General features: G+C 52.1%; 2 protein-coding genes and 1 long non-coding RNA gene across 13 annotated transcripts in view; 2 read left to right on the forward strand and 1 right to left on the reverse strand.

Moving 5' to 3' along the window:
• The window catches only part of LOC144388383 (nesprin-2-like), a 61,402-nt gene extending 58,434 nt beyond the window's left edge, over nucleotides 1–2,968 (forward strand). For all 4 annotated transcript variants that reach the window (XM_078089215.1, XM_078089218.1, XM_078089216.1 and 1 more), the window contains 10 exons: nucleotides 171–335; nucleotides 484–596; nucleotides 682–850; nucleotides 1,108–1,204; nucleotides 1,280–1,467; nucleotides 1,590–1,754; nucleotides 1,979–2,119; nucleotides 2,257–2,358; nucleotides 2,486–2,671; nucleotides 2,762–2,968. In XM_078089215.1, the coding sequence (XP_077945341.1) occupies nucleotides 171–335; nucleotides 484–596; nucleotides 682–850; nucleotides 1,108–1,204; nucleotides 1,280–1,467; nucleotides 1,590–1,754; nucleotides 1,979–2,119; nucleotides 2,257–2,358; nucleotides 2,486–2,671; nucleotides 2,762–2,968 (1,533 nt within the window). The remainder of the gene's footprint in view (nucleotides 1–170; nucleotides 336–483; nucleotides 597–681; nucleotides 851–1,107; nucleotides 1,205–1,279; nucleotides 1,468–1,589; nucleotides 1,755–1,978; nucleotides 2,120–2,256; nucleotides 2,359–2,485; nucleotides 2,672–2,761) is intronic.
• Nucleotides 246–12,601, reverse strand: LOC144388384 (uncharacterized). Of its 2 annotated transcripts, XR_013452727.1 has the most exons (8): nucleotides 12,478–12,601; nucleotides 12,010–12,271; nucleotides 10,816–11,658; nucleotides 10,426–10,514; nucleotides 8,768–10,196; nucleotides 8,267–8,620; nucleotides 459–6,845; nucleotides 248–378 (listed from the first exon to the last, which is right to left on the reverse strand). It is a non-coding gene; the product is annotated as an uncharacterized LOC144388384 (long non-coding RNA). The 2 variants fall into 2 exon arrangements; XR_013452728.1 differs by lacking the exon at nucleotides 12,478–12,601 and having other exon boundaries at nucleotides 246–372; nucleotides 12,010–12,149.
• Nucleotides 3,049–26,596, forward strand: part of syne2b (spectrin repeat containing, nuclear envelope 2b) — a 67,605-nt gene continuing 44,057 nt past the window's right edge. For 5 of the 7 annotated variants that reach the window (XM_078089211.1, XM_078089208.1, XM_078089212.1 and 2 more), the window contains exons 1-37: nucleotides 3,049–5,538; nucleotides 5,632–5,766; nucleotides 5,983–6,108; nucleotides 6,567–6,760; nucleotides 7,022–7,100; nucleotides 7,221–7,318; nucleotides 7,431–7,551; nucleotides 8,354–8,635; nucleotides 8,841–9,436; nucleotides 9,782–9,937; nucleotides 10,067–10,217; nucleotides 10,342–10,500; nucleotides 10,703–10,870; nucleotides 10,981–11,082; nucleotides 11,154–11,354; nucleotides 11,429–11,636; nucleotides 11,880–11,992; nucleotides 12,077–12,279; nucleotides 12,356–12,463; nucleotides 12,597–12,852; nucleotides 13,127–13,348; nucleotides 13,474–13,818; nucleotides 13,991–14,278; nucleotides 14,557–14,784; nucleotides 14,904–15,020; nucleotides 15,185–15,511; nucleotides 15,815–16,135; nucleotides 16,250–16,428; nucleotides 16,685–16,901; nucleotides 17,003–17,101; nucleotides 17,308–17,475; nucleotides 17,654–18,001; nucleotides 18,114–18,250; nucleotides 19,020–19,149; nucleotides 19,315–19,488; nucleotides 19,596–25,469; nucleotides 26,243–26,467. In XM_078089211.1, the coding sequence (XP_077945337.1) occupies nucleotides 3,049–5,538; nucleotides 5,632–5,766; nucleotides 5,983–6,108; nucleotides 6,567–6,760; nucleotides 7,022–7,100; nucleotides 7,221–7,318; nucleotides 7,431–7,551; nucleotides 8,354–8,635; nucleotides 8,841–9,436; nucleotides 9,782–9,937; nucleotides 10,067–10,217; nucleotides 10,342–10,500; nucleotides 10,703–10,870; nucleotides 10,981–11,082; nucleotides 11,154–11,354; nucleotides 11,429–11,636; nucleotides 11,880–11,992; nucleotides 12,077–12,279; nucleotides 12,356–12,463; nucleotides 12,597–12,852; nucleotides 13,127–13,348; nucleotides 13,474–13,818; nucleotides 13,991–14,278; nucleotides 14,557–14,784; nucleotides 14,904–15,020; nucleotides 15,185–15,511; nucleotides 15,815–16,135; nucleotides 16,250–16,428; nucleotides 16,685–16,901; nucleotides 17,003–17,101; nucleotides 17,308–17,475; nucleotides 17,654–18,001; nucleotides 18,114–18,250; nucleotides 19,020–19,149; nucleotides 19,315–19,488; nucleotides 19,596–25,469; nucleotides 26,243–26,467 (15,345 nt within the window). The remainder of the gene's footprint in view (nucleotides 5,539–5,631; nucleotides 5,767–5,982; nucleotides 6,109–6,566; nucleotides 6,761–7,021; nucleotides 7,101–7,220; nucleotides 7,319–7,430; nucleotides 7,552–8,353; nucleotides 8,636–8,840; nucleotides 9,437–9,781; nucleotides 9,938–10,066; nucleotides 10,218–10,341; nucleotides 10,501–10,702; nucleotides 10,871–10,980; nucleotides 11,083–11,153; nucleotides 11,355–11,428; nucleotides 11,637–11,879; nucleotides 11,993–12,076; nucleotides 12,280–12,355; nucleotides 12,464–12,596; nucleotides 12,853–13,126; nucleotides 13,349–13,473; nucleotides 13,819–13,990; nucleotides 14,279–14,556; nucleotides 14,785–14,903; nucleotides 15,021–15,184; nucleotides 15,512–15,814; nucleotides 16,136–16,249; nucleotides 16,429–16,684; nucleotides 16,902–17,002; nucleotides 17,102–17,307; nucleotides 17,476–17,653; nucleotides 18,002–18,113; nucleotides 18,251–19,019; nucleotides 19,150–19,314; nucleotides 19,489–19,595; nucleotides 25,470–26,242; nucleotides 26,468–26,596) is intronic. The other 2 variants (XM_078089210.1, XM_078089214.1) reach the window with 2 other exon arrangements.

A 26,596-nucleotide genomic window follows, 5' to 3' on the forward strand; every position in this document is an offset into this window, starting at 1 on the left:
TTTTTATGTGGTTTAGTCTAGTTTTCTTTTCCGATATCTCATATGCACCATCCAGTGCAGTTATTCTAAAAAGAATATAAAAACCTGAAATGTCTTCATTCCCTTTTACCGTACAAGCAGCTACACACATGCCTCCGTCCTTTCGAACGTCGTTCTCTGTTCCCCTGCAGCTCCGTGAGTACAAGGTGGAGCTGGACTCCAGCCTGCCGGCCCCCCTGGACTCGGTGGCCGGCTGGCTGCTGAAGACGGAGAAGGCTCTGGCCGAGGAGGAGGGCGACCCGCAGGACCACGGCCGGGCCGCCGCCGACGCCAGGGAGCGGCAGGCGCTCCTCAAGGTGGGGCTGACATAATACTGGACACTGGCCCAGAAGCCTGTTCCTGCGCACATTTACTCCTTTTAGAATGGCGACCTCGATGGGCCGCAGTGGTTCTGTAGTACACCAACCATGAATACGCACCGTGAACGCGCTCGCCGCTCCGTAGGTCTGCCTGGAGGAGATGCCGCAGCATGTGAGGACCTTCCAGAACTTCCAGAACTTGGACGAGGATGGAAACATGATGGTTCCTGCCGACAAGATGGAAGAACTAAAGAGGAGGTGAGAGTTTGTTCATTTCTGCGTGTGTCAAAGCGTTGCGTTTACAACCTTTCCGAGTTTGTCGTTTGATGGTTTTGCCGTTCAGGTTCACCGGCGTGAGAGTGACCGCTAAGTACCACGGGATCAAGCTGGAGTACTGGGAGCAGCGCCACAGCGTTCTGGATCTGCTGGGGCAGATGAGGAGCAGGCTGCGGGTCTGGAAGAGGCCGGCCTTCTCCCCGGAGGGGGTGCGCGTGTTGCTGCAGGAGTGGCATGTGAGTGGCCCCGGTTGTTCAGCGGCCGTAGTTTGGAGCAAACAGGTTTTGGGATTTCGGGTGATGGTTCGTCAGCTCCAGTGTAGGTGAAAATGAACATGAATGAATAATAGTATTAATATATCTTGCCGCTCAATGTGTTTAATATCCGTGCCCGAGCTCTGTGTACCGCAGGAGACTTTATTTTTATTTTGATGCTAAATCTGACATGATTATGGGCTTTCACCGTATTAAGTCTTTTGTTTCTTACAAAACAGGATGTGGTGAAAACACAGGAGCTTCCGTCTCTGCTGGAAGCGTCTCTCCACAAACTGAAGCAGGTCTCCGAGAAATATTCCAGCAAATCTGCCCTCGGTAAGTTGGATCCGGGCTGTTAGTGGAACTCTGGTTTTTTCCGGATGCAGTGAATTTGTTCCCGTCGCTCCTCAGCTGCAGACTACCAGCACGTCAGCCAGCAGGTGAAGCAGCTGGAGGAGGACACGGCCGGGGCTCTGGAGGACGTGACCACGGCCAAGAGCGCCATGGGGCGCGTCCTGTTTGCCTGGGACTCGTACAGCGACTGCCTGAGCTCCCTGCAGGCCTGGATGGAGCAGGGCTCCGCCACCCGCGGACCGGAGGTGAGATGCTGTGCCGGTCGGTTCGTAGCAGGAGCACCTGGTGCAGAAGGCCAGCCGGCAACATCTGTGTCTCAGGGCTCATTCGGAGGCGCCATGACTCAAGATGGGTGTTGTTTGTGAAGGTGACGCCTGAGTGCATGGCGGAGTGGGGCTCCCGACAGGCCCACCTCAACGAGATGGGGAACTTCCTGATGGAGTCCACGGACCCTCAGACCAGCAGGAGCCTGGCAGAGGAGCTGCGCAGACTCAACCTGCTCTGGGCCGAGTTCGTCAAGACGAACGCACTCGTAAGTGGCGGAACCGGCAAAACCTGGTCGACTCGACGCTTTGTTCGCGATTCATTTCCTGTAATTAATTTAATCGTTTCTTTGCAGACGTGCGTGCCGTTTTTATGCTCTCAAGCGATTCCGTGTCTCAGACCTTTGGAATTGAAGCTGTGACTGTCCCGTTGTAATCGTCCGCTGTCAGCCGTTCTTGTTGCCTGATTGTTTGCTTGTTGGCCTGTTTCCAGGACAGCGCGGCAGAGCCCAGTGCTGATGTCCGGAGCAGATCCCAGGACCTCCAAGCGCTGATCCAAGAGGCCACCGTACTTCTTAAAGAGCCTCTGGAGGCCACGGCAGCCCCCTTACGCACCTACAGAAAGAGAGTACAGGTAGGACCGATGGATGGCTGGAGACACGCAGCCATGTTGGACGGCAGTCGCTGTACGAGTCCCAGATGTGACCAAAACATTGCCGTTTTAATAAAATGTCACTTTAAATGCCCTGATGTTTTCTTTCTTTCCTTTAGTTCATAATGAGTAGGATAAAGGAAGTGGATCCGGAGGCTCTGGCCCCCTCCCAAGAATGCCCAGCTGATCACTTAGTGAGGCTGAAGCTTGCTGTACCGGAGGTCTGAATGATTTCTTTCCTTTTAAGACTTCCATCATGCAGCCGACTTCATTAGCACTCACGTTGTTATCGTTGCCCCCCCCCTGTTTTAATAGTCAACTTCCCCTCCGTCCCCTTGATGTCCCCAGGTGATGCACACCCTGTTTGAGGCAGAGCAGGTGTGTGCAGAGCTGCAGCACAGTGTGTCGGGGCTGGACAGTCGCCTGGCTGAACTCCTTTACTGGGAGACTGAGGCACGGGAGCTCTACCAGCTGCTGAGGGCCGCAGAGCGACAGCAACAACAGCAGCAGCGGGGTCAGGACCCTCGAGCCAGGGTAAGACCATCTGCTGTCCATCCACATCTCTTTTACTGTGAATCAATCAAAGCATGAAGAAACGTTGGTTCAACCCATTTGGTCCTCCAGGTCCTGATTTCGCGTGGGCTGCAGCTGGAGGGTCAGGTGGTCACAGAGGAGCAGGACCTGCAGGTGATGGTAGTGACGAGTCAGAAGAACTCTCCCATCCAGTACCTCCACGCCGCCGCCATGCGGGACCGAGTTCGAGCCGCTGTCGCACAGTCGCAGGCCAGTTTGATCCTTTTAAATTGGCTGAGCCATTTAGTTTGGCCGTAGGCCGCAGCAGTGAAAACAGTCGCAGCCTTTCTAATGTGTGTGTGTGTGTGTGTGTGTGTTTACAACAGGAAGCTGTAGGCATGCTGAGCAGCCTGGGAGCCAGAAGAGACAGAAGCAGAAGCCCTCCACAAGGGTCCCCTCCATCAAAGATCGTTAAACAGACTAAAGAAAAGCCTCAACATCTGAGGCAGGCGGACCCTCAGCAGCCCAGAATGAACCCAGTTGAGTCTCGTGAAACCTTAATGCCAAAAATAGTGGTGCAGGAATACAGAGACAGAACGGTGGCTTCTCCTCCAATGCCATATTCCTACGCACAGGCTGTGAGCCAGACAAAAACCCCACCAGAGGGCCACATTCAAGCCTGGATAGAGACCACGGGACAACAACAGCAGCACCAGCAGAGCCGGGACCAGGACGTGAAACAGAACCCAGAGCAGCGTAACATCCAGAAGGAAAAACAGCTGCAACAGGAAGCTGAACCGGTGCAAGTGGTGGAAATGAATCAATACCAAGTTCAACAGCAGGTGGTAACCGACAAACTGACCTCAGAGTGCCCGGAGCAGAAGTCGCTTCAACGACCACATGTGAAGAAACAAGATGTTATCTCCCAGGGGCTTCAAAGCAGAAAGACTCAGGCGATGAAGAACCGGCCCTGGCTGCAGAAGCCAGTATCAGGAGAGCACCAAACTCCAGAACAGGTTTCTACTCCGGAGACAATTACACAGACTCAGCCACAGTCAGACAGAGCAGTTCAGGTTGGTCCACAGCACACAGCAACTGCCAGGCCACCGCCTGAGGAACATGCAAAGGTCTCTGAGCAGCCACAACAACAGTTGAGAGAAGATCGGCAACAAAAAGAGAATCCTCAGCAGCAAAAACAAGCTCTTCAGCAACTGGAAAAAAAGTCCCAAACCGTAGCGCGCCAGGGTCAGTCCCAGACACAAGTTCTTCCACAGCCCCACGGCCCCACGAAGACACAGTCAATGTCCCAGCACCAGGTTCAGACTCAGTCCAAGTCCCGTGCCACAGCCGGACCCCAGCCCTCTATGCAGCCACAGGTTCAGGCCCACGGCCCCGCTGTTTCTGTGCAGACATGGGCCCAGGTCGGACCTTCTGCCCCCGTGCAGGCTCCCCTGCAGGGCCAGGTTCAGCCTCCTGTGCCATCCCACGTTCAGCTTCGTAGCCATACAGAGTCATGGGGCACTGTCATACCCCCCTCCCAGAATACACCAACACATGGGCTTATTCAAACCCAGTCCACGGTCCAGGCTCAAACTCAGGCCCAACTTGTAGTCCAGCAGCGGGGTTCTCATCCTCAGCCAGAGATGCAGCACCCAGGTCATACTTCTCAGGGCCAAATTCCTGCTTGGACTCAAGTTAAAGGCTCGTCACCAATGTTTATTCAGCATCTGCAGGCTACAGCTCAAGCTCCACTTTACTCCCAAGGTCAGTCCCAAGGTCAGTCCCAAGGTCAGTCCCAATCCCAGCAATGGACGAACAGACCTGAGCCACAAATCCAAGCCATTGGCCAGCAGAGGCATCCAATTCCTCATCTATGCCCTCAGCAAATAGGCCAAGCGCCCCAGTCTCAGGCTTATCCAACAGTTCACACTCGGCAGCAGTGGCCCCAATCCGGGCCCCAGCGAGGACCGCAGGTCGCCCCCCCCGTTTATTCTCAAACCGGGCAATTTTATAGTCAGCCTCAAATGCAAGCACAAAGCCAATCCTGGGCTCAAACAGGGGCCCTGAGCAGCATACAACAACAATCTCAGATGAGTGCTCACAATGTGTTTCATACCCAGACCCAGCAAGGCCACGCTCGGCAACAGACGTGGGTTCAGGCCTCGCCTCCACCTCAGCCTCAGATTCAGCATCAAACGCACCGTCATCCTCAGATGCAGCCTCAAATACCTCCTCCATCGCAACCACCTACTCAAGCCCATCCTCTCCGTGCTCCTCAGCCTCAACTCCAACCGCAGGCCCAAGCAGACATCCAGACGCAGTCATCGGTTCAAGCAAAGGTCCACACTCAGCATCCACTTCCACAACCCAGGAATCCAGCCCAGTCAGCACCACAACCAGGAATCCAGTCCCAAACTCTGGCTAAGGTCCAGTCAGCAACCCGCCCCAAGTCCCAATCACTGCCGCAACCGTTACCTGGGCCACAGGTGCCAGTTCAACCACCCCCCCAACCTAAACCACCGGCCCAAACAGCACCGCTAGTGGATCCTCAGTCCTCAACTCCACCCAAACCACCACCCTCCCAACCTCAGGCTCAACCCCCCACACCACCCAAGGCCCAGACGGCCCCGCAGTCTAAGGCTCCCCAAACCAGTCCCCTCTCCCAGCTCACTGTGCTGCCTCTGGCTGAGACACCAGAGCTGTGCATTAAACCGCCCCCCCTGGCCCAGGCGCCCCCCCGGGCCTACACAGAGGCTTACGCCAAGGCCCAGGCTTTGGCCAGAAATGGCTTTGAGGAGGCCAAGCACTGTCTGCAGGAGCACATCTTGGAAACCATCAACGTTTTTAAAGACAAGTGTATTTCAGCCGAGCAGGCGTCAGTGAAAGAGGTGATTCTCACATTCCAGATTATAAACGGTTTTTCATTGGAGGTTTGGCTGCCTTCTTTTGGACGATTAGTCATACCAATTCTCTCCCCTCAGGAGACTCTGAAGACCCTGGACCCGGAGCTGCTGGAGGAGTTCTTGAGAGCAGCCGAGGGCATGGAGGCCTTTTGTACCCCCCCACAGCTCAGAGACATGGAGTTCTTCACCCAGGCTGTGAGGAATCAGTGGGAGGTAGGACTGAATTGACTCTCAATAGGGAATCCTTCGTGGTTCTAATGAGGCGTAATCGTGTTCTTTGAGGTGAAATGAAATGTAATTGCTTGTGCAGGTGAATTATGAACGGCTGTCAGCTTTAATATGATGAAGCCTTTGTGTATTACATATTTGAGTAATATGTCCTAACATCATTTCTTTTTATTTCTCATTCATTTTTATTTCATCTCCCAGGCTGTGAGAGCTGAGATCTCAGGCTTTTTGCAACAATTACGTTTTGAAGTAATACGGAAAGACTTTAACAAAGCTGCCCTGCAGTGTGAGGCGCTCTTAAGCTCCCGCTTAGAAAACCCAGCGCAGGTAGACCAACTCCTGGAGCCACACTCCTGTGCTCTGGTGGAGGCCGCTGCCGGTTCTATCTGCCTAACTAACCCTCTTCCCTCTTCTCTCTGGCATGCCTCGGAGGACTCTGGGTAATTCATATCACATCCTTCTGGTTGCTCTTTGAGGGTGTGCTTACAGATTCTTTGCTCGACAAACAAACCAAATACATCTAAATAAACTCTCAGCCTCTGTTTGCTACATAGTGAGTTTATTCATCGAATAAGTTCAGTTGAAAATGAAAAGAGCGTTCTGTTGCTTGATGTGCAGCACATCTGTTGGCTGCTGGAATCTGGGGGTTTACTTCAGTTTGTGTGTGTTAAACTTCAATGAGTCTGTCACATTAGATGCTCTCAAAGCAAGTATACATTTCTAGTCTGTTTCTCATCTGACTTTAATCCAGCCTTTATCCCGTTTACTCACCGTCTTTGTCCCAGGCCTGTTTCTCAGCCGAGGGGAGCTTTGCCCAGGCGGGGCAGCACCTCGAGGCCCTGGAGGAGCTGTGTGACACCCTGAGCCCCGAGGACGCTCACCGCCTGGCCCAGACGCAGCTCAGGGAGTGTGAGACCAGGCTGGCTGCCATCCAGAGGCGCTTCAGTGGAGACCAAGACGCACCGCTCCCCGATGCCAGGTGAGACGTTGCCTTCTCAAGAAGCCTCTTCTGCCTCTACTGAGACGCCCCGTGTCCGCCATCGTCTCATGGTGTTTGTCTTGCCCTAAGACAATGTGATGTTAAGAACACCTGTTAAACTTGTCTTCTCGACATTGTCATCTGTTATTTGGGATTTGTGGGTCATGAAGTCCTTTAAGCTTCTAAAGCTCCTTGCGGATGTTTATAATGCAGCAGATAAAGGAAACAACGGAAATGTTTCCCCTCCCATCTGTTTCACAGGAGTGCTGTTGCCTTCAGTGAGGATGTGAGCACACAAAAGGCTACAAGACCAAGTGACAAACCTCAGGTCTCAGCTGAGGTTTGATTCTCTCCCACTGAAACTAAGCATTTAGTTTAGCTCCAGTTACTGTTCCTGTATCTCCATGTTATCTGCATATATGCCCTTTAAACAGAAAGCATGCTCTCACTCTTTCTTCAGGTGCTTCCAGTGACCACAAAGAGTGTTTCTGTGGAGGGGAGCGTTGAAAAGCAGGTGTCTACAGAGGAAGACGTCACCACAAAGGAGACTTTAGAAAGGTACAGCGAGCTTTGACAACACGGCAGAAGATGCAATGCCTTTCTCATTAATGTAAGAAGGTCATTCTATTCAGCCATTAGTGACTAGTTGTCTTTGTTTGTTTTTAACCAGATATGAGATGTGTAAGAGGTCTCTGCAAGCCCAACTGGCTAAAAACCAGCAGAGCATCAAGGATGTCCCCCATGACTCCGTCTCTCTGAAAGGGCTGCATACGCGCCTCCAGGAAATACAGGTACAGCTTATCGATGTACAGACCGGGGGGGTCCGGCCCAGGTGTGATTTCATACGCAGCTTCATTCTCAGCCCTGACTTTAAAATGCAATTCCTCCTTCAACAGACAACAGCAAGCGTTACTAATGACTCCTGTTTAAAATGATCATGAGATAAAGATATTCATTAACGTCATGGAGGTTTAAGGTTTTCCATATAGTTTGTTCCACCTCTTCTGACTCTTGGATATGAATGAAAGGCTAAATTGTGTTTTTCGGCTTGTTCACGCCTGCCGTACATTTGGCTTCATTGCCATTTGAAAAATAAGGTAATTGCAACGATAAAAATTATATATTATTTGCAGATATTTGTTGGTTAAAGGATGTCAGAAGGGACTGTTGGCTCGTGGGCATCTTCACATTATTAAATCTGGTCCTCTTTGAAAGCGTCTGTAAACCCCCTGACTGAGGACGGACGTTATGAAGTCCAGACTTTGGCCTTTTGGCCGCCGCCATCTTGCATTTTAGCTTGGTCACCAAGGTCAGCTGTGAGTGATGTTAACCGTTCATAAGCATGCTAAAAACACTGCTACGCTGTAGCCCCGCCCTAAAGCGTCCCCCGCTTTATGGTGTGTTTGACTCTACATGGACCAGCATTCACTAAATGAACATCATGCTGCATTGAAGAAGACTTGAAACTAGAGACTGAGACCATAAACTCATGTTTACAATGTTTACCGAGGGAATAAATCCAGAGAGAAGTGGAGTCATTCTGTAAGTCTCCATGACGTCACAGTAATCTGAGTTGACCTCCCTCTTTCCCAGTTTTTGAGGCAGGAGACGGAGTCCTTGTGGTCTGAATATTCCAGCTCCCAGGTGAGCGTCCCCGGTCTGGAGCAGGAGAAGGCGGCGCTGCAGGAGCAGTGGCGCGGCCAACAGTCCTCGCTCCAGAGGAGGGGCAGCTCGCTGGGCGCCGCCCTCAGACAGATCGACTCCACCGAGAACCACATGGTGGACTTCACCGACCGCCTGGACCGCTACCTGAGGCAGCCCAAAGACATCACCGCCTTCACCCTGGCCAACAGCAACATCCTGAAAGACATCAAGGTACGGACTGTATGCAGTAATGGATCTTATTAAGGGAGTTACTGTCACTACTACACGGGAAGCAGAAGCTGTTGTAAAGACAGATTTGTTTTTGTCTGAAAGTTGATGAAATAAAGAAAGGGAGAAAATCACCAGGACATGAACCTTTGCGCTTGTGACCTCAGCAGCGACCTCATCTCACGCTGCGCTGTGTTCTAATCGTCAGGAGCTGGATGACAACATCCAGAGCGAGCTGGACCAGCTGGCCCGCCTGGACCCTGAATCCAGCGATCTGGACCCCAGAGACTGCCGGCCTCTGTCCCGCGAGGTGGAGACTCACAGGGCCAGCCTGGATCACCTCCGACAGCAGGTCCGGAAGAGCGAGGCGGCCGGCCGCGCCCTGGACCGCTTCCTCATGTCTCTGCGCACTGTGGACGAGGACATCTCCGGGGTCCAGGGCGCCCCCTGCAGCGACGCCGCCGTGCTGCAGGACTGCCGCTCCAAGCTGGCCCTGATCAGGCAGAGCGTCGGCAGTCTGAAGGAAAAGGCGCCTCAGCTGGACGTGCTCCTGCAGGGCGCCCGGCTGACGGTCACCAGGGACGGCGTGCCGGCCTCCTGCCTGGACATGGTGACGGCGCTGCTGGCGAGGCTGCAGGAGGCGGACGGCGGGCTGGCCGGCCAGCAGAGGGGCCTCCAGAAGGAGACGCAGGGCCAATCGCTGGGCCTGAGGAAGAGGGCGCTGCTGGGGGAGCTGAGGAAGCTGCAGGACGCCATCGAGAAACGAGGCCTGAAGGAGCCCACCGCACCTGCTGTGCAGCACAGGTGTGTGTTGTGCGTCTTCATGCTGATGCGACAACACACAAGCTTTCTGTGAACTGTATTTTACAGCATACACAACTATTCAATTGTATCTTTATACATTTTGTTTAAATGGTTTTTACAGGTAAGGAACGGATGAGGGGGTTGTGGGGGTTTATTCTATCCTGTGTATGTATGCATGTGTCAACTATTTGTTTTACACACCCAAAGCTAGTATTTATTCGTGTGTCCATCAGCTGATTCGCCTCTCTTGTGTGGATCCCTTTTCCACCGGCCACATTTAAGACGAATAAAGAGTTAAATCTGGATGGTGATATATGTAATGTATTGTAATGTAATATCGTCCAGGCTTCGGGCCCTGTCGGATTTGGAGAGTCAGCTGCAGGCTCAGCGTGCAGAGCTCCAGAACCTCCGGGAACTTCAGGAGGAACAGGGGGGAGGAGAGCACCTCCTCCAGGAGCTGGAGGCTCAGTGGAAGGAGACCCAGAGAGCTTATTCTGACAGGTGGGTGAGAGTGGAGAGATAGAAAGTGCTCTGCTCAGTCGAATGAACTGTGTACCAATGGATAAAGCTATGAAGAAGCTGAAAGCCCCCTTAAGGTCCTCTCCCTCCCTCCTTCCCTCCCTCTGGCAGTAAGAAGCAGTGCAGCATCCTGCTGGAGCTTCTGAAGACGTTCCACAGCTGCCGCAGTCAGATGAGCAGCACGGTGCAGAAAGCGGAACAGACCATCGGCGACCAGGCTTCCTACCTGAGCAAGGACAACCTGCAGAGAAGAATCGCCAGGGTCAGTACGCAAGCATGGAGACACACGGGGCTCAGGGCCGAGGTCAAGTCCCCATCGCTGCACATCGGGAGGAAGGTAAACATGCTGACATGAAACATGCTAAAACATGTGTGTGCGCATGCAGGTCCGTGACTCCAAGGAGGAGCTCGGAGTTGTTGGGGAGCACATGGAGGAGATGAGGGAAGTGTGCAGGCAGCTGCAGTCCCACCTGAAGACGTTCCCAGACTGCAGCGAGACGCCCTTTGAGGCCGAGGCCGACACACTGGTGGACAACTGGCTGGACGTGAGCTCCTACCCCTAGAAATGGAACATGTAGATAGTGTACTTTAAATGCTTGATACACAAGACACATCTCACTCTACTTGTAAAGAACGTCTGCTTCATTGGAACTGTGATGACTCTTTATAGTGAATCCCATCGCTCTGAGATCAGAATCAGAATGAAAAGTCAAAGTTGCGAATTGGGTCTTGTTTGGGATCCTGCAGGTGACAGAGAAGACAGATGCCTGCATGGACAACCTGCAGGTGGGGCTGGAGCTGTGGGAGAAGCAGCTGGTGCTGGGGGGGGAGGTGGACGACTGGGCGGGGGCTAAACTTACCCTGTTCGCAGAGAGCCATCCCTTCCACAACGAACAACAGGTTCTGGCCATGAGGGTAAGATTCCCTTACAGGGTCCCTGTCAGTGGGTTCGGATGTTCGAGGTTAATGGAGATCCGCTCGGCGCCTTCGTGTCATCCGTACGGACGTTCTTCTTTGCTTTGTAGGACGAGATCCAGGTCAACGAGGAGAACATCGACCACTTCCACAGGAAGTCTGTAGAGATCCAGGAGATGCTGCAGAGCCCCGAGTCCCCGCTGGAGCTGCAGGTGAGTCTACAGGTCAACATGCACGCCACATGTGCTCGCTGGGAACCCGGCTCTTACAATGTCTTCATCAGGTGACGGAAACCCAGCTGAGGAAGAGGATGGAGCAGGTGAAGGAGCTGTTCGCCGACTGCGCCGACGTCTTCGAGGAGCTGGTGGCCGTGAAGAAACACCTGGCGCAGAAGATCGAGGAGTGCCAGTCGGCTGTGGAGACCATCCAGGGCTCCGTCAGCAGAGTCGATGCCTCACACGCGACCTTCCAGGACCAGCTACAGGTACACGGCTGCCGCCTCGGCCCGGGACTCCCTTCCTCCGACTCGCTGCTTTAACCACCCGTCCCGTCCTGCAGCGGCAGTGTGGCGCCCTGGAGGCGCAGGAGGAGCAGGCGCAGGCCGTGCTGAAGGAGGTGGCTCTGGTTTCCAGCGTGGCCAGTCCTGACATGCTGGAGGCGCTGATCGAGGACGGCAGCAGGCTGAAGGAGGCCTTGTCCCGCACCGGGGACATGATCCAGCTGAAGAGGGAGGAGAGGGACAAAGGCCTGCTCAAGGTCGTCCAAGGTCGGTGTGGACTGGATGTCTCCTGTTATAAAGTCAAAGAGAAACTATTATTGCAGCTCTTTATCCAACATGTATGAAGTGCGAAGATATAGATTATAGCAGAGTGCCTAATTCATATTATGAAATGTAATAGCGTGGTAGATTATTGTGAAGTGGTAGTGATAATAAGTATAATTTAACTGTAAAAATACGATAAATGTGCATGTAAAATACTCAGGCTTAATTCTGTCCCGTCTTTCCCAGCTGAGAGGCAGTCGTTTGAGGAATGGTTCCAGGACTCCCAGCTGTCCGTCAACGAGTGCTTTGAGTCTCCCGAGAGCCGAGCGGACGTGGACACGTCCCTGCAGAGGCTCGCTGTGAGTGGATGTCGCACCTTGATGGCTGGGTGGGCTGCTGGATGCTGGATGGGCTCCTCACGGTTCCTCTCTTGGCCCCGTCAGGGTTTCTTGAAGTCCAGGGATGCAGAGAGGCGTCTGGACCAGCTGAAGCAGCAGATGGAGAGAGGCGGCCGGCAGGTTCCTCCACAGCAGCTCCACGAGTTCACCGACTGGCTGAAGGAGCAGCAGAAGGAGGTGGCCACCTTCAGGACGCACTGCCACGACAGGCAGAAGCAACTGGAGCCGCTCCTCAGTGACCTGAACAGGTGACAAAAAATACAACAACATTCTGTGTTACGTGTGATCGGTCGAGTTTTCTCTGACCTTTGGTCTTGTCTCCAGTCTCCAGAAGCAACACGATAGCTTCCGTGAGTGGCTGCAGAACAAAGAGAAGCAGTCGGTGGAGTCACACGAGGTCGAACCTCTTCTCAAAGGCCTCCAGGATGAGAGGTGATTATTCTCACCTTTTTTATCACCTTTTTTCAGTCGCACTTTTATCTCACTTTTCTGACTCTGACTCGGTCCGGTGTTTCCCGTTCATCTCGTCTAAATATGGCTACGTCGGACTCCGTTGAATCCTCAGCGCCCGAGCGGAGAGACTCGCCGACCTCTTGGCGTCGGTGCGCAGACGAGGCGTCCGAGCAGACGGCGTCCTGAAGGACGGCGATAACCTGATACAGCGCTACAGGAAGCTGCAGGGACGGGCGGACGCCCTGCGCGCGCTGAAGGGGGAGGTGGACCGGTTCATGGGCCAGGCTGACAGAACCAGGACCTGGATAGCGGACCTGGTTGGACCCCTCGCCTCCCCTGGCGCAGAGGAGAGGAAACGCAAGGCGAGGGTGAATAAATCAATTACACTAAAGTAAACAAGCAAATCAGGGGCCTTAAAATGCTGAATGAATGAAACGATGATGTCACAAATTAATTAGAATGAAGCAGAACGATGAATGTGACACATCGATGAGATTAGACTTGCTCAGCGTCACATTGGCACATTTAATGTGTGATAGAAAAGTATCGTATGAACTGAAGTGGCGTTGGTTGAGGGATGTGTTTCACGTTTCAGTCCACAGACGCTCCGATATGTTTCATCCTCTTCTTCTTCGTCACCAGGCCATCCTGAGCTCCAAAGCCGAGGGAGACTCTAAAGTGGACGACCTGAGGAGACAAAGTGAAAGTCTGTGTGAGCAGGAGGACCTGGAGAAGAGCAGGAAACAGGAAGTGCAGCAGTCGCTCCGACAGACGGAGGAGCAGTGGAGGACGTCTCTGCAGACGGCGGAGGAGTGTCTCAGGGACACACAGGTTCTCTCCTCCGACCAAGACGTCCCGACACAAGTGAGTTCAAAATGTGCATCGCAAGGTGAAGTGCATGGTGGGTGGAAATGTTCACATGGTCTCATAGAGGCGTGGTTTGAGAGGATAGAGGCGCGGCCTCCTAAAGCGGCGTGCGCTCCCCTCAGGCCGCTCCGAGCTCCAAACCTGACGGAGACACAAAGCTCCAGGATCTGAGGCGACGATCCCCGAGTCTGCGTGACGACAGCGAGACCCCAGATGTCCAGGACGCGGTAGGAGAGGCGGGGCAGCAGAGCGGGGGGGCGGGGCAGCAGAGCGGGGGGGCGCCGCAGCGCGCCGAGGGCAGCTTCGACGCGACGGAGAGCCGCGCCGCCGCCGCCGCCGCCGAAAAGGACTTTGACGCTTTCAAAAGCCAAAGTGAAAGCACCTGCTCCTGGATCGGAGAGCGGAGGCGGCAGCTGGCGTCCCTCGGTGGTCACATGCAGTTGGAGGAAAGGTTAAAGGTCACACAGGTGAGTCAGGGATTGAAAGTCAAATTGAGCTTCTGTTATGAGAGGATTACGTTGGTATTTTCCTGTGGCTGAAGTATCACATCAAAGTCGTGTCGGGCTTCCTGTTGCCCGGTGACGAGTCGCCGCTTCTAAATCCTTCTCACGCCCCCGTTTCCCGCTCTTCACCTTTCAGGCCGTCATCAACTCCAAACCCGAGGGGGACGCCCAGCTGCTCCGCCTGAGGACGCGGGGGGAAGGCCTGCCGGAGGGCCGGGAGCTGGAGCTCCAGCGGCTGGTCGGGGAGGCGGAGCAGCAGTGGAGGAGCGTCCTGCAGGCCGCCGGGCGGGCGGAGCTGCGGGCGCTGTCGGACGACTTCGACAAGCAGAGCGAAAACGCTCAGGCGTGGGTCAGAGCGCGACAGCAGCAGCTGCAGGCCGTGGGGGGCCACACTCCCCCCGAGGGGAGACGCCTCTCCGCCCAGGTCGGTACCTACTCGCTGTCTCAGTATCTTCACCTCTCAAAGATCTCAGCCCATTAAAACCAGTAGAAACACTTGGAGGACACAGGACATCCAGGGGGGGCTTTCATGAAAAGGTTACATATAAGACCTCCAAGACAATTGGATCTAAGAAGTGTTGAAATACTGGTGATTGATGGTCTTCCTTCTTCATCCGACCATTCGTCTCTATTTCCTACTTTTGATGTTAACTTGTTAACTGAATCTACTGCATCGAAGAAACGGCCGTGTTTCCTTCGCAGACCATCTTGAGCTGCAAACCCGAGGGCGACTGCGCGGTGAACAACCTGAGGAGGCGGGGCCAGAGTCTCTGTGACCACCAGGACGTCGACCAGGGCCGGAAGGTCCACGTTCAGAAGACCATCCGGGACTCGGAGGAGCAGTGGAGGACGGTCCTGCTGGCCGCTAAGCAGGTGGAGGCCGCCGCAGCAGCTGAGCTCAGCCAGAAGGTCCAGAGGAGGACGTCGGATGTAAGAGAAAGATGCTTTAGTCATCAATGAGTAAACCCCCCCTTGCTGGTGAAGGGCGCTTTGAATAGATCCATTTTAAACCATCACATATATCATCTTAAGCACGGCTTCCTCCTCAGCTGAGTGCATTTGAGACGCAGCAGCGGGAAGCCAGCAGCTGGCTGACAGACCTACAAAAACAGCTGGACTCCCTGGAGAACCGAACCAAAGCTGAGGAGCGACTGCAAACTGCTCAGGTGAGCTGATGGCTCGTTTTCATGAACACAACAGTGCTTCGGTGAGTGTTAAAACCTCTCGGGGAGCTGTTGGTGCCACAGAGCGTCTGAGAAGAGTCGGACGACATTGTGGAACCAAAAGGTTGATCTTCACTTTCACTGTGACTGCCGTCTCTCATCCCCAGACCGTCCTGAGCTCCAGAAGTGAAGGAGACTCTAAGCTCCAGCAGCTCAGGACGCGAGTCCAGAGTTTGAGCGGTCACGACCTCGAGGAATCCGTGAACCAGGAGGTCCGGCAAAAAGTAAAAGGCATCGAGGAGCAGTGGACGAGAGTCCTGCACGACGCCAAACAGGTCCTGGATCAGGCCGAGAAGCAGCGGGCTCGGGAGGACCAACTGAAGGACTACGAGGCGGCGAGGGACGACACCAGCGCCTGGCTGCAGGACAAAGAGCAGAGGCTCGTCTCTGTGGACAGTCAGAGTGATCCGGAGGAGACAATCAGCACAGCACAGGTCTGTTTGATCCAGAACATATTAATGTTTAACCACCAACAATCAAGCTGCTATTGCCATTTTCTTTAGATATCTGAAGCACATTTCAGTGATCTTTGGTCACTAGATCTGACATTTCTAACAAAAATCAACAACATTCTACAGTAAAAAGAGTTTTGGTCTTGAAGGTAAATCCTCTTGACTTAAAACTGAAATAACCAATTTCAGCAGTCAACCTTTTTCTCTAATTTTTCTCTTTATCTATAATATATATATACAAAAAGTACTATATATATATATATATATTTTTGTCTGGATCCTCAGACTATCCTGAGCCAAAAGGCCGAGGGAGACTCCAAGCTGAGCGAGCTGAGGCGACAGAGCCAGAGTCTGTCGGACCAGGAGGAGGCCCAGCAGGCACTGAGGGACTCGGAGGAGCAGTGGAGGACGGTCCTGCAGACCGCCGAGAGGACCCTGAAGAAGGCCGAGGTCCACTACTCGCTGTCCAGGGAGCTGGAGGCGTTCCGCGCCAAAGCGGGGTGCACCAGGACCTGGGTCACCAAGCTGCAGCAGCAGGCCCAGTCCAAGGGGAGCGGCTCCCGGGGCAGCCGGGCTCAGATAGAGGAGCGGCTGACCGCGGCGCAAGTACGACCGCTTTAAGATCTACGTGTTAACTCTGGGTGGCTAAACATTGTTTCATCGCAAAAACACATCACATTCCAACAGGCTGAGAGATGAATCGTCTTTCTGTGTCTGTAGGCCATCCTGAGCTCCAAGTCCAAGGGCGAGGCCCAGGTGATGGAGCTGAGCCGGCGGGCTGGGGGCCTGCGCGAGCAGAGCGACCTGCAGGCCGACAGGAAGCAGGAGGTGGAGCGCACGCTGGCGGACGCCGAGCAGCAGTGGAGGACGCTGCTGCAGGCCGCCGAGGAGACGCAGAGGTGCCCGAAGCTGTTCTTTTAAGCCGGAGGGAGATCCTTTCTTGGGCGGTGGGGGGAGATAAATACACTGTGTTGGATTAATGAGGCGAGAAGTCGAGACGTGGAAATGTGAGTCGCTGCGCTCTCAGTCTCTTTGTCTCGTTATGTGTTGAGTCAAGTGCGCCGCTTAGCGGCGACGTTTGGGACATGGTTTGGATCGTTGGACCAACCCGACCCCCGCATGAGTTAACTGTGACTCTCCCGACCCCCCCACCAGGGAGCTGAAGGGCGTGGTGGAGCGCATGGTGTCCTGTGAGTACCAGCGAGGCCAGATCCAGACCCGTCTGGCCGACATCCGGAAGCAGACCTCCGCTCTGCCGCGAGTCTTCCCCTGGCCGGGCCTGGGGGAGCGCAGGCAGGCGGTGGAGCAGGCCCGGGCGCTGCTGGACCGGAGCGCGGCCACGGCCCCCGTCCTCTCGGCCCTCCGCACTGAGGTAACCTCAGAGCGTTTCAAGGCTCGCGAATGTGGGGAACGGGACGCGTGTTCTCCGGCCGAGTCGCCCACCGACTTTAAAATCCCTGTGAACTCCTGCAGGCTGCCGAGCTGTCTGAGACCACACAGGAACCCTACTGGTCGGATCCGTCCTGGGCCTCCGGGGAGGAGTCCATCCCCCCTCTGCTCAAAGAGCTCACCGTGAGTTCAGAAGGAAAACATCTGTAAAGCATGACGTGTTTTCAATTCATCGTGTGCCCATCGTTTACACCTCGTAGTGGCCACTTTGTAATTATGGGCCCACTGTTATTATCTGTTATCTCACTGTGTTCCTTCAGCCTCCCTTCTTAAAATGTTTAACCATCAGTCGGGTGTCTCCCTCGTGACGCGCCTGCTGTTGTTCTCAGGAGGCGGTAGCGGCCCTCGAGCAAGGCATCCACACGGAGAGGCGGTGCACCCAGCTGGTGGAGCAGCACCAGGCGGCCCAGGACTGGCTGAGGGAGCACGTCAAAGGAGAGGGAGGTCCTCCCCCCCAGGACCGACAGGGTCTGCACAACGCTGTCAACACCCTGAAGGTGCGATGATGAAACACACACACACACACACACACACACACATCGTTGGTTGGATTCTTGAGAGGAGCCAGTTTGGAACCCCTTCGAATCTTTGCTGCTACTTTAAGTACGACAGAAAGAAGCTCTTTTTAAGGATCGTTCTTCCTGCATTCTAAACACCCGGTTCTGCTGGGACCAGGCCTTGCTCCAGACGGCGGACCGGGAGCAGCGAGAGATGGAGGAGCTGGACTCCAGCAGAGACCGTCTGCTGAGCCTCTGCACCCCCGGGGGTCGGGACGCCCTCACCCTGGAGGTCGGCCATCTCCACGACCTGTGTGCCACCTCGGAGCAGCAGGTGAGGGAGCGGCTGAAGGCCTGCGAGGCGCGGATGGAGGAGCTGGACGATCAGCTGGCGCGGCGGTCCGGGGGGCTGAAGGAGCGAGGCGGCGCCCTGCAGTGGGAGCTGCGTTCTCTGGATCAGGCGCTGGGCTACAGCGAGCATCAGAACAACATCGCTCAGCTGCAGCAGCACTGGCACAGCCTGCAGGTTGTTACTGCTGCAGTTATCCTGATCTGCAGACCTACATGTGATCAGACGTGTAAATGTCAAACTGCTGCCATGTTGCATCTCCGTATCACTGAAGTCTCTCTCCTGTTAGAACTGTGAGAAGTCACTGAAGGATCTGGGCGTGAGGGTTCAGGACCTTCACCAGGAAGTAGAGGCCACACCTGCTGCTGATGAGCTGCCAACAGAGATTCTGACTTTGGTGAAGTCCCTGTGCCAGCAACACGACAGGTACCATATCTCACCAATGACTCGTCCACTAACTAACTAATTAGGTGCCACGGTCCGTTTGATTCATACATTTGTGTTTCGCTCAAGTTCTAAACAACAAAGAGTCGGATACAACGCAAACCGCACTGGGTCACATGACACGCGGTAACATCTGCCCACTTCACCACTGAGGCTTTTTAGACTTTATGTAGCCTTCTGAACCACAAATCCTCAGCTGGCTTCCTTCTAGTTCAATTTAGTTTCCAATTATTCTGACATTCCAGAAACATGCCTCAGCAGATCATTCTGCTTGATCAATGACATGGAAACAGAGTTCCGAATTGTGACCTGTTTGAAACATCCAACCATGTCATGTCATCTGATGCCTGCTTCTCGGGCTCAGCAATTAGACTTCTACTGGATACAGACATACATAAATAAGTTTTTGTGTCTATGTATTTGTTAATCTGTCTGTGAGGTCTTCTTCCTTTTGCACCGTTTCATTACATTACGTGTCATTTAGCTGACGCTTTTTTCCAAAGTGACTTAAAATAAGTGCATTTGAATGGAAACAAACTCAGAAGAACAAGAAAGTTCAATTTCATCAAATAAGCTGATTTACGACTTGCTGTAGATAAGAGCCATTAAGTGCTACAATTTGTTTTGTGTTTTTATGCAGAAAAAAAGTACATTGTATCCTGTCTTCAAGTGTAAGTCATCTAGTATAATGCATGTAGATACTATGCAGAAGGTGGTATGTAGAATAAATGTCATTTATTTGTGTGCACAGTCTAAAGTGCAGGCTGAGTGAGCATAAGGACACCTGCTCTACAAACGCAGCTCGCTGTCTGATGGACGGCCTTCACGCCCTGCAGGAATGGACCTCCATCACACCGTCGCAGTCCGTTTCCTCTCTGCAGGTTTCTCTCTTTTAATGCTTTTACATATAAATAGTGTAATTCATTCTTTCTATGCCCCTCAGAGAGTTGGTACATTTTGACTTTATTGCAGGATTATTAATGCTCATTTATTAAAGTGCAATAAACGTTATGACATTCAACACACAAACCCTTTTTTCCTGTTAGGCGACGTTAGAGGAAGGGGAGAAGCTGCGGACCAGCCTGAGGGAGGCGCTTTCCCATCAGCCGTTTCTAACAGAATGTTTGATGAGCGTCTTGTCTGAGAAGCTGCTGAGCGAAGGTTCAGAGACACTCAGAGAAGCAGACAAGCACGAGGCTTCTCTCAACCAGAGCTTAAAGGTATTTCAATCAGCACCTCTCTCATATGGAATCCATTAAGTGTTAGAATTAACAAAGAGTTAAGTAGCTCTGTTGTAATTAATGCCGCTTTGACTCTTTCATTCGAGGAACTTGATGTCAGGACTAAACAGCCGACTCCTGGGAATCCAAAGGAAAAAAAGACATCTGTGGTGGCACCGCCACGCAAAAGCAAGCACTCACCTGAGAAAAAGCATCAGGTCAAGCTACAAAAAAACACTCCCTCAACAGAAAACACTATTGAGGATCGATTGTCGGTTTTGTCTGAGCTGCAAATTGAGGCTAAAACATCAAAGACAGTGGAAGCAGTCGCTGGAGACTCGGTTGGTGCCATTGAGCAGTCGGTCCTGATCAAAAAGGTTTTTGAGCAGTCTGCTCCTGCTGTTGGTGACAAAACTACACCCGTACCTTCCAGGAGAAAGTCCAAGACAAACAAAGAGCCCTCCAAGGCTTCGGTGGAGCCCCAAATGGTGAACCCCCCTGTTACTGTTACCCCCGAAGGGTCACCCGGTCCCCGGGGAACTACTCTCGATGAATCTGAACCATTTGAGACTGTGACAAACGACCCGAAGTCGCTCACACAGCAAGTTGAGACTGTAGGAAAAGCTGTCAAGGCAGAAGGTAAACTCTCGCCAACCAAAAGCAAGTTAAAGACTAAAAACCTCCCCGAAGAACTTGCTTCCACTGAGCTGACAAAGACCAAGAGATCTTCAACTCACGAGGTGGTCACAGCAACAACTAAAGAAACTGTCATGGAAAAAGAAGAGCCTTCCCCCCCCAAAAGGAGACCAAAGGCACAAAAACTCTGCGGAGTGCAAGCTTCCACAGGGCTGCCAAAGACAAAGGAAGAAGCTGAGAGCCAGACTCCATCTTCAACTCCAGAGGTGGGCAAAGCAACAAGTAAAGAAACTGTCATGGAAAAAGAAGAGCCCCCCTCCCCCCAAAGGAGACCAAAGGCTCAAAAACTCTCCGCAGAAAAATCTGCCGATGAGGTGGCAGCAACTGTACAAGAGCCTGGACGTCAGAAGCCTACATCGAGCTCCGGAGAGCCGAATGAAACTCTAACAGCCCCCACAAGGAAATCAAAGGGCCTCGAGGTTCCCACAGCCTCAGAGCCAACGTCTCCCCTCGGTGCAATTACTGGTGTGGAGCCAAAGGAAGCAGAAGCAGAACCCGACAATGACCCCGCAAGCCCAGAATTTGCTCAAGGGCACGCCCAAACTGCTGTAGTTGAACAAGGTAAGCTTCTACCACCCAAGAGAAAGTCGAAGATTACAGAACCCCCCCATACACTAGCTGACCCCCCCGAGGCACCTCAGAAAAAGCAACCTGAAGGTCAAAACTCTTCCTTGAGTTCCAGTGAACGAAATAATAGTGTTGTTAAGGCAGAAGCAAAACTTGTGCCAACCAGAAGAAAGTCAACGAATGGGAACCTTTCCACAACTTCCGAGACAGTTACCCAAAGATCCCCAGATGTGGGGCCCGAAAAAATGTCTTCAACTCCAGATGTGGTCCAGGAGCCAACTGATAAAACTGCTGTGGGAAAAGGAGAGCCTTCACCAACCAAAAGAAAGTCAAAGGGAGTAAACCGTTCTCCCAAAGCGGCTACCAAAGACCTCACAAAGACCAAGGAACAGCAACATTCAACTCAAGAGTTAATCAAAGGAACAACTGGAGCTGCTCCCGAGTCAAAAGGAAAACTTTCACCAACTAAATTGAAGGGATTGAAAGTCTCCCCAGAAGAGAAGGCAAAGGCAGAACCTCACCTTCAAAAGCCATTTTCAACTCCAGAAGTGGGCAAAGCAACAACTAAAGAAACTGTTGTGGAAAAGGGAGAGCTTTCACCAACCAAAAGGAGACCAAATGATCAAAAACTCTCCACAGTACAAGCTTCCACAGAGCTGCCAGAGACAAAGGAAGAAGCTGAGAGCCAGACCCCATCTTCAACTCCAGAAGTGGGCAAAGCAACAACTAAAGAAACTGTTGTGGAAAAGGGAGAGCTTTCACCAACCAAAGGAAAGTCAAAGGCTCTTGAAACTTTCACAGAACCTGCTAGCACATCGTCCCAAACCAAAGGTGAGCCTGATCGTCAAACCATGGCTGAACATCCAGGTTCTGAATCCAAGGAGCCTGAAAAGCTCTCCCAGCCCAAAGGGAAGCCAAAGGGTCTTAAACTCTCCCCAGAACCTGCTTCTACAGAGCTGCCAAAGAGAAAGGAAGAAGCTGAGAGTCAGCTTCCATCTTTAACTCCAGAGGTGTTCACAGCAAGAACTGAAGTTCCTGCAGTGGAAAAGGGAGAGCTTTCACCAACCAAAAGGAGACTAAATGATCAAAAACTCTCCGCAGTACAAGCTTCCACAGAGCTGGCAAAGACAAAGGAAGAAGCTGAGAGCCAGACTCCATCTTCAACTCCAGAGGTGGGTGAAGCAACAACTAAAGAAACTGCTGTGGAAAAGGGAGAGCTTTCACCAACCAAAGGAAAGTCAAAGGCTCTTGAAACTTTCACAGAACCTGCTAGCACATCGTCCCAAACCAAAGGTGAGCCTGATCGTCAAACCATGGCTGAACATCCAGGTTCTGAGTCCGAGGAGCCGGAAGTTTTACATGAAGAGGCCCCAGGAGAAGCCAATTCCCCGACTACAAGTACAGCGCCTACAACTTCCGAGACAGTTACCCAAAGATCCCCAGATGTGGAGCCCGAAAAAAATTCTTCACCTCCAGATGTGGTCCAGGAGCCAACTGATAAAACTGCTGTGGGAAAAGTAGAGCCTTCACCAACCAAAAGAAAGTCAAAGGGAGTAAACCGTTCTCCCAAAGCGGCTCCCAAAGACCTCACAAAGACCAGGGAACAGCAAACTTCAACTCAAGAGTTAATCAAAGGAACAACTGGAGCTGCTCCCGAGTCAAAAGGAAAACTGAAGGGATTGAAAGTCTCCCCAGAAGAGAAGGCAAAGGCAGAACCTCACCTTCAAAAGCCATTTCCAACTCCAGAAGTGGGGAAAGCAACAACTAAAGAAACTGTTGTTGAAAAGGGAGAGCTTTCACCAACCACAGTAAAGTCAAAGGCTCTTGAACCTTTCACAGAACCTGCTAGCACATCGTCCCAAACCAAAGGTGAGCCTGGTCGTCAAACCATGGCTGAACATCCAGGTTCTGAGTTGAAGGAGCCTGAACAGCTCTCCCCGCCTAAAAAGAAGCCAAAGGGTCTTAAACTCTCCCCAGAACATGCTTCTACAGAGCTTCCACATACAAAGGAAGAAGCTGAGAGCCAGCTTCCATCTTCAACTCCAGAGGTGTTCCCAGCAAGAACTGAAGTTCCTGCAGTGGAAAGGGGAGAGCTTTCACCAACCAAAAGGAGACCAAATGATCAAAAACTCTCCGCAGTACAAGCTTCCACAGAGCTGGCAAAGACAAAGGAAGAAGCTGAGAGCCAGCTTCCATCTTCAACTCCAGAGGTGTTCACAGCAACAACTAAAGTTCCTGCAGCGGAAAGGGGAGAGCTTTCACCAACCAAAGGAAAGTCAAAGGCTCTTGAAACTTTCACAGAACCTGCCAGCACATCGTCCCTAACCAAAGGTGAGCCTGATCTTCAAACCATGGCTGAACATCCAGGTTCTGAGTCCGAGCCTGAAGTTTTACATGAAGAGGCCACAGGAGAAGCTAATTCCCTGACTACAAGTACAGCGCCTAAAATGCAACGTCCTCTCTCCCCCGAGCCTAGTGAGCTGTCGGACTACATAGCAATGGTATCAGAAAACACAGTCCAGAGGAGATATCTTGTCCTTGATTTGCCTGAGATTAGTGCAACGGAGACATGTGAGATACAGCAAGATCAGCAAAAAGAACAAAGTGTGCCTAGAAGTGAGAAGGAAATAAGCTCATCCAAGCCAAGTCCAGACCAGGGTGAAAACGCATCCTTCACCGGAGAAAAAGCAATTAGACCACTTGAAACAAGTATGCAGAGTGAAGGTGTTCAAAGAGGAAACAAAGATATGACCTCTGCTGATGTCCAGCCAGAGAAGGCTGCAGAACACAAGGGCTTTCATGAAGAATCTGTGACGACTGAGAAGCTCCACGTAGATACGGAAGTGTGTATCCTACAATTAGATATCCAGACTGCGGGGAAGGAGGAAAAAGGATCCGTCACCACAGCAAAAGAGCTAAGAATAGATGTTGTTCAAAGAACTATCCAAAACAAAAGAGAAGACAAAGATGCCACAACAACTGATGATATGACACAGAAAGCTGCAGTGGAAGTGACCACGGTGAAGGTGCAGCGCGTTAGTGGCGGACTTCAAGACAACGTGACTCAAAGTGACTCTGCTCAACTCAAACCAGCTGCTTCTGAACCGTTGCAACCACACGAGACGGAAGTGATAGAGATAAGCTTGTATGAGACAGAAACGGGTAAAGCAAGCCAGACTGAAACGCTGAGCGCTACGCAGGATGGAGCAGAGTTCAAGGGACGGGGGGTCCAAGATGTACCCCAAAGTCTACATGAAAGCTTTCTGAGGATGGAGAAAATCCCCATGGGCCCTGAAGTGCGCGTACTGAAACTCGGTTTACCGATCAGCCAGGAGAAGGAAGCCAGCACATCAGTCTCAAGAGGAAAGGAGGCGAGCATGGAAAGTGTTCAAACAGGTATCCAAAGAGCCCAAGAAGACAAATACAAGTCCACCTGTAAAACACAAGTAGATCTAGTGGAAAAGGGAGAGCACTCACCAACCAGGGAGCAGACGAAGACCAAGGAAGAGCCTGGTAGTCCGAAGACTTCTTCAACCTCAGAGATGGTTCTATCACCATCTGAAACCACTGCTGTGAAAGAAGATACACTTACACCAACCAAAAGAAAGTCCAAGGATCTGAAACTTTCTGCTGATCCTCCTACCACGGAGGTGACGAAGACCAGAGAAGAGCCTGATAGTCAGAGGTCAGAGGGTGTAGACGTTTACTCAGAACAAAGCACCACAGAGCTTGAAACAAACAAGGAGGAACCTCAGATTCAGAAGCCATTTTCAACTCCAGATGTTCTCACTGCATCAACCCAAATTACTGTTGTGGAAAAAGTTGAACCTTCACAAACCAAAAGAACGTCAAAGGATCTGCAACGTCCCCCTGATCTTCCTTTCACGGAGCTGACGAAGACGAAGGAAGAGCCCAACAGTCAGAAGCCATCTTCAACTCCAGAGATGGTCCCAGCAACAACTGAGCCCACTGTTTTGGAAGAAGATAAACTTGCACCAACCAGAAGAAAGGATCCGCAACGTTCCCCAGAACCTCCTACCCAGAAAGAACCTGGCGGTCACAAGTCTTCACTGGACTCTAGGAGTCCACAGGTTGCTGTGGCTCAAAGGACCACACCCATAGTGGAAACCTTCTCACAACAGGTGCAAGTAAGAACCCCAAATCCCGAAATTGAGACTGTAAGTGAAGTACAAACTCCAATTCAGGATGCTGTTGATTCAAGTATCCCTCATTATTTGAGTTCTGTTAAGGAGAGTCAAACTTCTGTTAAAGAGATCCCTCCAGTATTTGAGAAGCCTTCTGCTCCGGTTCCCATGAGCTCAGCTGAAGAGTCTACAGAATGTTCCACAGCAGATGTTAAGCCAGAGAAGGATGCGGCTAACACAAGAGCAGAAAGGCAGCTCACCGCCACCATGGTCCGCCCACCCGATCGAGACGCCGTCCGACCCGGAGCAACGGTGGTTACAACCAGACAAGAAACACTGGTAACTGTCAAGGACAGCAAACAAGTGCCAGCTGGCGTGTCCTCACAAGACGTGCGTGATTCACCCCCGAGGCTGCAGGAAGTGCCCCAGTGTGAGGCTGGCACGGCAGGCGAGAAGCTTCCCACCACTGACTTGCTGCCTGGCGGGTCTCCAGGGAGGAGCACGTCGGCAGAGCAAGTGCAAGAAGGCTCCAGCGGACCCTGGGGAGCTTCTGGAAAAATGACTTCCCGTCAGGTATGCTCATGGGCTCCCTTATCTGCTAACTCTTTGGACTATTCACTTTGAGGTTGAATTAGCCTGAGAACACAGCTCCTTTTTTATTTTTAAATACCTTTTGAAATGCTTGTGAAAACGAATGAAACAGAACTCACTCGGCACCATGTGCCTTATATGTGTTGTGTTTAATACTGCATGCTGCTCCACCGGTTCACCGTCTCAACTGCTTCTCCTCACGGCACACGTCTGTCCCTGCAATAGAAGATAACAGAACATTACAACGGCTGAGGAGAGAGAGAGAGAGAGCGATTCAGTGAAATGGAAGATAAATATCCAGTTTTTCTAGCTCCAGGGTTGTTACATAATGCGTCTATTTTGTCTTGCATGTACTTGTTTGCACTTGTTCCCACATTCTTCAGTGGCTCAATGATGACTGGTCAATTCTTAATGCGCCTGCAAAAGCTTTTTATTCTTTACTTGTTCAGGCCTTTTTTCACATTTAGGACTGTGGGAGTGGTTTTCACACCTACATTTTATCAGCATTAGTTACGAACATGAGTTTGAGACCTTTCACCTTTGCTGCCGCCGGGTCCAGTGCCTCGGGGTTGTAACACGAGCTTCTGCATGAAGCAAAAAGCTGTGAGGCTTGTTGCACTTCCAGAAGATGACGTATCTTCCAACTGTAAATAGACGTGTTTCACACAGACACACGTGGATCTTTTCTTCGCTCAAAAGAAACACTTTCAAGTGAGAATTCTTGCAGCATTGATACCGGTGTTTGCTCTTCACAGTTGGAGGAGGTGTGCAAACTGGATGAGTCCCCCGCTTCCCTGCAGATTAAGAAATCGTCAGCTGACACTATCTGTGGCGAGGTGACTCCCTCTCGGGAAAACAATGCTGAAGCAGAGGCGATCGTTGTGAAGACTGAGGGAGTCGTGGAGGAGTCAGAGGGAGCCTTCATGAAGAACATCTGCACAGAGATGCAGCGTCTCTCTGCCAGCAGTCAACTCATTGAGGTATTATTGCTAAAAACAACCCCTAGAACTCCCTAAAGTCATTTTTAAGAGCATTTTCGCTCAGGGTTACATTGTTTGGTCTCTTTTGGATGGATTGTGAATTTCCAAAAAGAGCCATATGTTCTAAAC

The sequence above is a fragment of the Gasterosteus aculeatus genome, chromosome 15 (assembly GCF_964276395.1).
Source record: "Gasterosteus aculeatus chromosome 15, fGasAcu3.hap1.1, whole genome shotgun sequence".
Taxonomy (NCBI): domain Eukaryota; kingdom Metazoa; phylum Chordata; class Actinopteri; order Perciformes; family Gasterosteidae; genus Gasterosteus; species Gasterosteus aculeatus.